This window comes from Henckelia pumila, chromosome 2 (genome assembly GCF_033568475.1).
Source record: "Henckelia pumila isolate YLH828 chromosome 2, ASM3356847v2, whole genome shotgun sequence".
Lineage (NCBI taxonomy): Eukaryota > Viridiplantae > Streptophyta > Magnoliopsida > Lamiales > Gesneriaceae > Henckelia > Henckelia pumila.
In genome coordinates, this window is record NC_133121.1 from 176,435,376 (window position 1) to 176,446,862 (window position 11,487).

At 35.3% G+C, this 11,487-nt stretch overlaps 1 protein-coding gene across 3 annotated transcripts; it reads left to right on the plus strand.

The window, feature by feature from the left end:
- The first annotated feature begins 5,292 nt into the window (after nucleotides 1-5,292).
- LOC140880430 (MA3 DOMAIN-CONTAINING TRANSLATION REGULATORY FACTOR 1-like) lies at nucleotides 5,293-10,884 on the plus strand. Of its 3 annotated transcripts, XM_073284861.1 has the most exons (5): nucleotides 5,293-5,432; nucleotides 5,516-5,758; nucleotides 6,398-6,532; nucleotides 8,664-8,749; nucleotides 8,854-10,884. In XM_073284861.1, exons 2-5 carry the CDS (start codon nucleotides 5,542-5,544, stop codon nucleotides 10,660-10,662), a joined length of 2,247 nt encoding a protein of 748 aa, XP_073140962.1. In that variant the 5' UTR covers nucleotides 5,293-5,432; nucleotides 5,516-5,541; the 3' UTR covers nucleotides 10,663-10,884. The 3 variants fall into 3 exon arrangements, with proteins under 3 accessions (XP_073140962.1, XP_073140963.1, XP_073140964.1); XM_073284862.1 differs by lacking the exon at nucleotides 6,398-6,532 and having other exon boundaries at nucleotides 8,655-8,749; XM_073284863.1 differs by lacking the exon at nucleotides 6,398-6,532.
- Nucleotides 10,885-11,487: the final 603 nt, after the last annotated feature.

The window sequence follows — 11,487 nt, forward strand, 5'->3', positions numbered from 1 at the left end:
ACCATTGGAGTACTTAATGGATTTGATTTATCCATATTAAAACGTTTAAAGATCTTTTCTGTATAATTTGCCTGGTGAACAAAAATTCCACATTCTTTTTGTTCGATTTGCAAACCCAGACAATACTTGGTTTTTCCAAGATCGTTCATTTCGAATTCTTCCTTCAAGTACATCATAACTTCTTGAATTTCTTTATTCGTTCCAATGACGTTTAAATAATAAACATATACAGCAATAATTACATATCCGGATGTTGTTTTCTTGATGAAAACACAAGGGCATATTGGATCATTTACATATCCTTTTTTCATCAAGTGCTCACTTAGCCGATTATACCACATTCGGCCGGATTGCTTTAACCCATATAATGATCTTTGCAATTTTACAGAATAAAATTCTCTGGGTTTTGAACTTTGTGCTTCAGGCATCTTAAATCCTTCAGGGATTTTCATGTATATATCACTATCAAGTGATCCGTATAAGTAAGCTGTAACAACATCCATAAGACACATTTCCAAATTTTCAGACACTGCCAAACTAATCAAATATCGAAACGTAATTGCATCCATAATAGGAGAATACGTTTCTTCATAATCAATTCCATGCCTTTGAGAAAAACCTTGTGCAATAAGTCTAGCTTTATATCTGACTATTTCATTTTTCTCATTTCGCTTTCGAATAAAAACCCATTTGTATCCAACAGGTTTTACACCTTCAGGTGTGAGGACTATAGGTCCAAAAACATTGCGTTTATTCAGCGAATCCAATTCAACCTGGATGGCATCTTTCCATTTGTCCCAATCATGACGAGTTTTACATTCACCAAAAGATTTTGGTTCATGATCCTCATTTTCATTTACGATGTCACAAGCCACATTATAAGAAAATATCTCATCAATATCTTCTATGTCTTTTCGGTTCCATATTTCTCCAGTATTAATATAATTGATAGAGATTTCACGATTCTCGTCAGTTTGTGGTTCTGACAGAATATTTTCATCATCAAGTGATTCTTCTGGAACACCATTTTCTATTTTATGATCGTCGTGTTTCTCTATGCCTTTTCTTTTCCGAGGATTTTTATCTTTGGAACCGATTGGTCTTCCACGCTTCAAGCGTTTTATGACATCATGAGTGTCTTCAATTTGTTTCTTTGGAATTTCAATTCGAGCAGGGGCATTTACAGCATGTATATATGATTTTATTACTCCTTTTGTGTCTGCAAATGCATCTGGCATTTGATTTGCAATTCTTTGCATGTGCACAATTTGCTGTACATCTTTCTCACATTGTTTGGTCCTTGGATCCAAATGTAACAATGATGGTACATACCATGTGATTTTTTTTTCGATGTGTTTCTTTTCTCCCCCTAACACTGGGAAGATTTCTTCATTAAAATGACAATCAGCAAAGCGTGCTGTAAACACATCGCCTGTCTGAGGCTCAAGATATCGAATGATTGATGGACTATCATAACCGATATAAATACCGATTTTTCTTTGTGGACCCATTTTTGATCGTTGAGGTGGTGCAATAGGCACATACACCATACATCCAAAAATTCTCAGATGAGAGATATTTGGTTCTTTACCAAATGCAAGTTGAAATGGGGAGAATTTATGATATGCATTTGGTTTGATGCGAATTAATGCCACAGCATATAAAATTGCATGTCCCCATATAGAAATAGGGAGTTTTGTTTTCATAATCATTGGTCTAGCAATCAGTTGTAGACGTTTAATCAATGATTCAGCTAATCCATTTTGCGTATGAACATGAGCTACAGGATGTTCAACAGTGATTCCCATTGACATACAATAATCATTGAAAGTCTGGGATGTAAATTCTCCAGCATTATCAAGTCTTATTTTCTTGATTGTGTAATCGGGAAATTGATTTCGCAATTTTATTATTTGATCCATCAATCTTGCAAATGCCACATTCCGAGTTGACAATAAGCATACATGTGACCATCTGCTAGAGGCATCGATCAATACCATAAAGTATCGAAATGGTCCACATGGTGGATGAATTGGCCCACAAATATCACCCTGAATACGTTCAAGAAATATGGGTGATTCAGTTTGGATTTTAGCTGGCGATGATCTTATAATAAGTTTTCCAAGAGAACATGCTTTACATTGAAAATTATTATTCTGAAAGATCTTCTGGTCTTTCAATGGATGACCATGCGTATTTTCAATAATTCTTCGCATCATTATTGAACCAGGATGTCCCAATCGATCATGCCAATTTGTTAATATTGAAGAACTATTAACCACCATATTTGATTCGATTGGCCTTATATGTGTATAATGCAATCCAGTAGGGAGCATTGATAATTTTTCAACCACATATTTCTTTCCTGATTTATAGGTGGTAAGACACATATATTTCTGATTTCCATCAGTTATCGTCTCAGTATCATACCCATGAGAGTATATGTCATTAAAACTCAACAAATTTCTTTTCGATTGTGGTGAATATAAAACATCATTTATCAGAAATTTTGTACCATTAGGTAACAAAAAATGTGTTTTTTCACAACCTTCAATCAAGTCTACAGGACCTGATATGGTATTCACCATTGTTTTTGTTGGTTTTATTTTCAAGAAATATCTTTCATCTCGCAGAATAGTGTGTGTTGTACCACTATCTGGTATGCAAATTTCCATGATATTATTTCCATGTTTGCTCATAGCATTTTCCATATCAAACTTCACAAAAAATGCAATAAAGAAAAATTAATTACAATACAAATGCAAAATATAACATGCTTTATAATACAAGAATGCATGAAAAATACAAATTTATTACAATGTAGTCCCACCAATATTTTAATCAATGTCTTCGAAATCATTCAAAAAATCTGCAGCATTGAAACTAGTTGAACCAATTAAACGGTCACTATCTTCAACAAAATTTGTCTCTTTTCCTTTCCCCTTTGTCGATTCTTTATACAGCTTACATAGGTGCTCAAGGGTTCGACAGATATGTGACCAATGTCCTGGAGTGCCACATCTATAACAAACACTCTCAGATCTTTTTGAGTGATTTTCATTTTCACTCGTATTTTCATGCTGCCTTTTTGGTGGGTGATTCGTGACGTTCTTTTGAGATGAGTTATTGAAATAACTACCTCGATTATTTTCATATCCACGGCCACGGCCACGACCACGACCACGACCGCGATAATTTTTACGTCCACGTCCACGTCCACGCCCATTTCCTCGACCTCGTCCACGACCAAAATCTGGTCTATGCCTTTGATTTTGGTTTTCATTTTTCATTACGACATTTGCTTCAGGAAATGCCGTTGATCCAGTGGGTCGGGATTGATGATTTCTTACTAACAATTCGTTGTTCTTTTCCGCCACAAGAAGACATGCGATTAGTTCGGAATATCTCGAAAATCCACGCACTCTATACTGTTGTTGTAGAGTTATATTCGATGCGTGAAAAGTGGAAAATGTTTTCTCAAGCATTTCCATCTCTGTAACTTCAAGTCCACAGAATTTCAATTGTGAGACTATTCGATACATCGCTGAATTATAATCACTGACTTTTTTAAAGTCTTGGAATCTTAACATATTCCATTCATCACGGGCGGTCGGGAGTATAACTTCCCTTATATGCTCAAATCTTTCTTTCAGCCCTTTCCATAAAATCATTGGGTCTTTTTCTGTGAGATACTCACATTTCAATCCTTCATCATGATGTCTACGTAAGAAAATCATAGACTTTGACTTTTCTTGTGAGGATGATATATTATTTTCTTTTATGGTATCACTTAGACCCAATGACTCAAGATGCATTTCTACATCGAGAGTCCATAGCATGTAATTTTTTCCGGTGATATCGAGTGCAACAAATTCAATCTTTGTCAAGTTTGACATGGTGGTACTTGTAAAATAACAATGCATTTTATTAATTAATTTCTATTAGTATGACAATACAAAATAATGAAAAAACGTAGATTACAAGTGCGTATATAAATAGATAAAAAATCTGTGGTGGAAAATCGCCGGTGAATATAAAACTCGTGAGCATGATGATCATAGTCGTTATGAAAAATATCCTTATAAATGTCATCATCTCCATCTTCGAAAAAACCGAGGATAAAATATTTTGAGAGAAAGAATGAATTTTGGTGTGATTGAAAATGAGTTTGAGTGATCATATATATAGGCAAAAAAACTAGCCGTTTATGACCGTTTGTGACCGTTGGGGGTAAGAAAAATCGAGTATGTGTTGAATAAAAATTTTGTGATAATGATGCAATGCATATAATGATAATCATAATTAAATAATTATGTATATCATATCACATTATTATAAGGTCGGTGTCGTAGACAACTTTTTATATAATATTGTGAAATTATACTAATAAAGTTAGTATAAAGTCAGGTATAGTATATCATATCACATTATTATAAGATCGGTGTCGTAGACAACCTTTTATATAATATTGTGAAATTATACAAATATGATTATAATGTTTAAAAACTTTAGAGGCTTTTATACTTGTCGTATCCCTTACTGGGAGTGTGGGATGTCGTCTTAACATCTCCCAGGATTTATAACAAGTTTTTTTAAAAAAACATAACATGATATTATATATTAAATATATACACAATAAAAATATATAAACAGTAAAATAAAAATTCTTACATGTTGAATATTTTTATCTTCTCTTTGTGTTTTGGAGCGTCGGAAATCTTCGAGCGATCGTGCTGATAACGTGTTGTGAAAAAGTAAAAATTTATGGTAAAAAGTAAAAACTCCAAAACTCAAAATATATCAAACTCTACACTTCACAAATATTTTTCTCTCAATTCAATTATATTTTTCATCACAAATGAAGACCTATTTATAGATCCACATTTGAGATTAGTCCAAAAATAAATACATCATCATCTACATCATCACACACTAATTTTCCACATTTTACAACTCAATATTCAACATTCAACATTCAACAATAATAAAATAATATATTTTCAACAGTTAAAGACTTTTATGTTTTCTAGACTTTTTACAAAAGACATTAATACAATTAGCCTAGTTTATTTCTGGTGTAATTATGTCCGATTTTTTATAATAAAATTGCTTATATTAAAAAAAGTGAAGGGGAAGAAAAAGATATTTGGGTATGGGTCGTAGACCGGAGCTGAAGTGACACTGGAGAACACTACAGGAAAAGTACAGGAGAGGCCACTGGTGCCACGTCGGCACCTCAGTAATAGATGACGTGTACGTTTAACTGTTGCCACTGTATTTATACTCTCTTTCGTTCCCAACTGATTTTCTCTCTCAGTGCACAAAAAGACAAAACCTATACATACACCAACTGTGATTCTATACACACAGCCTGATCGGGTGCGTTTCTTCGTGTTTCTGGTTGCTTCTCCGTTTTCCTGCAATCCGCCAAGGTGAAGTTTGTGGGTTGAATCGAGCTTCCTGGATTCTGTTGTTGTGAATTTCGGTTTTGAGTTGAGAGGTGTTGTTTGTGTAGGTTTTTGTTACTGGAAAGAAGAGAGAATGGCTAGCGGCGAGGGGTTTCTGGCGGAGGAGCGGCGGGAGGTGCTGAAAATGGAGTCTCGATATGCGGAGGTGATGACATCACTGTCGTTGTCGTCTTCAGTGAAGTCTCTGGGTCAGAAATCTTCCGTGCTCTCCGAGCATCGGTTTCTCAAGGTTTCGGGCAGCAGGCATCTTTCTGCTTTGCAATCAGGGAAAGTTATTAAAGTTGAGAAAGGTAAAGTTCTGGGAAAACAAATTGATTACTCTTTAATTAATTCGAAAATGGTTTTTTTTTTTTCGGTCTCAACGTTTTGTTGTCTGGTTCTGGAGTTCGTTAGCTAAAAGACTGATTGATGATGTTTTCAGGGACTAAGATGCTTCTATTTTCAGTTGTTCTTTGTTTGTACTGTGGGATTGATTTCAGTTGTGAGTGTTTATGCCCATTTACTTTTTGGTTTTTTGAGGTGGAAGAATGCATTCCAGCTGCATAAATAAAGATTGTTGAGCACTGATTACAGAGGTGTTACGAGATTTATTACGCGTGCACATACTAAAATTTTAAGTCCATGTTTCTTTTCCGGTTCAGATATTGGTTTTGATTTTTTTTTTGGACTATTGAATATGTGGCTGACGATACATTTGATATTTAAATTTTCGAGATGCATCGATTGCAACATCTAGTCCATGATTTGATGCTTAGAGTATTAAAGGTGTTTTATTAAAGAACTTTACGGAGTTGTGTGGATAATGACATCTGATTCCTGGTAATCGACATCTAAAGACTACAGACATTTAACCAAATGATTTATGTGCCGGTGGCGTTCTTATGTGCTTTCAGTATATTTTAAACCTTTTTTTAACTTGTTATTTTCAGTGGGAGGAATTGAATGCTCAGATGCAAAAGTAAATGTGATATTCCAAGATGAGATGACTGAATATTGTGTTTGTAACTTCAGATTATGTTATGATCCCTGGTGGCTATATTCATTGCTTAAAGTTGCTCTCAGCGGTTAGTTTGTCAATAAGCAAGTGTTGAATTAATTGTCGAATATTTTGACTGCGTGTCATGGCAAAGGGTTTATCATATGAAACATTTATTCGGGAATGTTGTTTTTTTGGCGTTTTGTACCTTTCGTTTACGTCTTTCTTGTACATTTAAGTATGATTCATTTCTCCTTTCAAAAATTAATTTACTACATAAAATTATCTCTTGAATATGAAGTTGGTTATTATTTTAGGAAAAGTCTTTGCAAAATAACGGTAGTCAAAGCAACAACAACGAAGAGTCTCTAATCCCTAAGGCCTCATGACCTTGAGTTGCTTGCTATCTTTAATGCAATTATGTGCACATAATCATAATATCCATATGGAATAATACTATCCTAACGAGAAAAAGCATTTAGGTTGTACATAATTTCTATTCATAGAAAGGGCATCATATCTTTTCTCTTCATGCATTAGCGACTTCCACTTGTCTTATATACAGAGATGTGAATTTGGGTCATGGATAACCAGAGGTGGTAAGTATTGTGTGAGACAATTTTGAACAGCAGGAAAGGTCTGTTTATCCCAACTCAAATGCTTTGTCCCGTTCTTGAGATGTCTTTGACTTGGAATAGCTGTCTCTTGCGGTATGCTACTCTGTCCGATTGACGAGTTCACGAACTTTTGCATGTGACATATTTCATTTACGAATATATTTTTACCCGGTAGTTTTTGCAGTAGATGGTTGACTGGAAGATTTCTTGATGTTCTTTTGACAAGTGTTGTCTTGAATACTCTTTATCTTTTATTGTGTGCATGTAATATAACATAGTTATCATTTTTTTTTATTTAATAAATTTGTTAATTTTTGGGCTGAATTGTACTATTCCTAAATCCTACTGAAGTTCTGCTTGCTCTACTTGGTTTGATACGGAAACTCGCATATCATTAGAATCTTGTGTTGAATTGGGTTATTCCTATTGAAGCCATAGTCACCCTACTTTCTTTGACATTGAAAATTGCATAAGGCAGTTTCTGGTTCAGGGAAAGCTTATTTAACTGAATGACTATCATGATTTATTTTTCTGTGGAAAGTACAGTTATGGTTGTCTGTATGTCATGCTAGTTAGTTCTCACACATGCAAAAAGGAAACATGAATCTGTTTATGCCTTGTTGGATTGAATTTGCAGTTAGCGCATGAAATAAACCTTTTGATCAGCTCAATATCGAATGCTACCAGGAATTATTACTCGGGCAAATCTTGGGTCAGCGACTTGAAATGCCTGCAGATGGAGGGTTTGACATGCACTTTAGTGGACAGTATCAACTATGAGTTCATAAAAACTAATAGTTGTTTACATCCAAGCTCGTGCTCGAAATTTTTACCTGGCTAAGGGCTTGATAATAAACTATTTGGGCTTAATCGAGTTAAAGTTCAAATTTGAGCCCCATTCATTTAGTTTAAACTTGATTATCGAGATTTATTAGACAGAGGCTCAAACTCAGGCTGAAGCTATTAAACTCATGGAATTTTTGGTGTATTATAGAATATGAATTAAAATATTAAAAATTCACAAGCGGCTCGCGAACTATCAAGCTAAGTAACGTGTGCTCCAATCAGGTCAAAAGAAATATTCTAAAATGTTCTAGCTTGGCACAAGTTTGATGATTTTAAATAAAATTGAATATTATTCAAGTCAGTTAAAATATCTCGTGAACCGACTTTGGTTGTTTACGCCTCTAGTTGGCCATCAGCGTGCAATTTTTTTAACTCTCTTTTTACCATCTAGTGTCAGAATAATTAGTGTTTATACCTAGGATTATGACACGGGATTATTGGTTCAATCTTATCTTCTGAACTTTTGGTTCCCAATTTTTAGAGTGGCAGTGTATGGAATAATAGCTGGCATACATAGTGAGCCTTTGTCATAATGAGGCAAATGTAAGAAGAATAGTGACCATCTTATTATTTTGAATCTTTCATATAAATTCCCGTTGATGTGGTGGTAACCGTGTCATTTGAAGCTGCACACAAATTTAAATATGTTACTCTTGTAGCTTGAGGTCGTGATTTTTATTTATTTATTTTGTAACTTCTTGGATTTCTAGCATTCATTATACTGTAATGAGCTAAATATGATGATAGATGGCACAGGAGGCGAAGGCACTTGGAGCAAACTGCTTGATACTGATGGTGAAACTTGTATTGATCAAAAGGATTCAAACTACGACAGTGGCCAGGTACTTTATATTTTTTTTTCTTTTACTATTTTGAACTGCAACATTGCCCTTTTTCTATCTACAGTGAATTATTTTCATAGAAAACTTTGTTCTTTCTTGGGTAGGAACCTTATGAGTTAGTTGGATCAAATGCAACACATCCTTTGGATGAATACAAAAAGGCTGTAATATCGATCATAGAGGACTACTTTAACAACGGTGATGTAGAAGTTGCTGCTTCTGCTCTCGCAGAACTAGGATCAAGTCAGTACCATCCCTACTTTATTAAGTGCCTTGTTTCCATGGCCATGGACAGACATACCAAAGAGAAGGAGATGGCATTGGTTTTATTGTCAGCTCTGTATGCTGATGTTATAAATGCAGCCCAGATTAGGCAGGGATTCTTCATGCTGCTTGAATCTGCAGATGATTTGGCGATAATCATATTGGATACTGTTGAAATTCTTGCTTTATTTATTGCTCGAGCCGTGGTTGATGATATTCTAACTCCAGCTTTTATAACCAAGGCCAGAAAAATGCTTTCAGAAACCTCCAAGGGAGTTGAGGTGCTGCAAATTGCTGAGAAAAACTATCTCTCAGCACCCCACCATGCAGAACTTGTAGAAAGACAGTGGGGTGGAAGTACACATATTACTGTTGTTGAGGTAGAGAAAAAAATCACTAAGTTTCTTAGAGCCTATGTGGAGAGTGGAGATGCATCAGAAGCCTCTCGATGTATTAGACAGTTGGGTGTTCCATTTTTTCATCACGAAGTTGTGAAAAGAGCAATGGTTTTTGCCATGGAGATACCAACAGTAGAACCACTCATCCTGAAGCTGCTAAAGGAAGCTGCAGATGATGGTTTAATAAGTTCAAACCAAATGGCAAAAGGTTTTACTCGAGTATTTGAGAGCCTTGATGATCTTGCCCTTCATATTCCTTCTGCCAAGAATTTCTTCCACTCCTTTATTTCACAAGCAATGTCTGATGGATGGCTCGACACAGCTTACATAAAATCTTTGACTGAGGATGAGAAGAAAACAAACAAAAATGATGCAAAATCGAGGCGCTATAAGGAAGAAATTGTCACTATAATTCATGAATACTTCCTCTCGGATGACATCCCTGAACTGATTCGAAGCCTGGGAGATCTAAGAATGCCAAAGAATAACCGTATTTTTCTTAAGAAGCTTGTGACTCTAGCCCTGGACAGGAGAAACAGAGAGAAGGAAATGGCCTCTGTTTTGCTCTCAGTGCTTCATATAGAGATCTTTTCAACAGAAGACGTAATCAATGGTTTTATTATGCTACTGGAATCCGTGGAAGACATGGCACTTGACATTTTAGACGCTTCAAGCGAACTTGCCTTTTTCCTAGCAAGGGCTGTTATAGATGATGTCCTCACCCCACTAAACTTGGAAGAGATAGCCAGCAGGCTGCCACCAAATTGTAGTGGCAGTGTGACTGTGCATTCAGCTCGATCACTCATAGCAGCACGTCATGCTGGGGAGAGGATCTTAAGGTGCTGGGGCGGTGGTACAGGCTGGGCTGTGGAGGATGCAAAGGACAAGATTCAAAAACTTCTCGAGGAATACGAGAGTGGGGGTGTGCTAAACGAAGCCTGCCAATGCATCCGTGATTTGGGCATGCCTTTCTTCAATCATGAGGTGGTGAAGAAAGCTTTGGTTATGGCGATGGAGAAGCAAAATGACGGGATACTGGATTTGCTGCAAGTTTGCTCTGATGAAGGGTTGATTACAATTACTCAGATGACGAAAGGTTTCAGCAGGATCAGAGATGGGCTTGAAGATCTGGCTCTTGATGTTCCAAACGCTAAGGATAAGTTTAGGTTTTATGTGAAGTATGCTGCGGAACGAGGTTGGCTCACGCCTTCGTTTGCGGCTGCACAAGGAGATGCAGTTGCATATTCTTGATAAGAAACATGCATTTGTGGTTTTTTGTCATATGATATGATGTATAGACTATAGAGGTGGTCATGTGCTGCATGAAATAGGTTTGGGTGTTTGGTACGATGGCTTAGATGCATATATTTTGTATTTTACATGGTATTTTTGGAGTAGCTAGTGTGTCATAAACAAATTTATGAACGATTTGGTACATACAAATGGCAGTATACTGAAAATTTTGAAATTGAATTACAAATTTAGTGCATCTATTTTACTTTATTTTATAGAAGAATCGAGTTGTAATGAGATATATCTTTGAAAAATGATTCGATAGTTATCTATTGAATTATAGAAAAAAACTCCTCTAAAAAAAAGAATTATAGAAAAATGCTTCAATAAAATCTTTAATTTTTCGAATAATATATCCTTTTTTTACCAGAAAATTCGTATCCTATTTTATTTTAATAAATAATACTCGTTACTAGGCAGTTTTTTTGGATGAAAATTATGCAGTTTTAAATTTTAATGATACTGCAGATGAAATGTAGCTCATCTGACACCAAAGTTTCAAGTATAGGACAAGGTCTCGGGTTTGAGACTCAATTATAACAAAAATTCCCTCCCCCAATTCAAAAAAAATAAAAATAAAAAAATAATAATACTTAGGGCATCCACAATAGCAAAGAGTCCCGGAGAGCTTTTTCGTGCTTCTCTCTCCGCCACATCAACACCACCTCAAAAACATAAAACCTTATTCAATTTTCCACTATAACAAAAACTCAAACAACTTTTTGATGGACCCCACACTCAATTCAAATATTTAAAATATCAATTTATTTTATATATTTATAT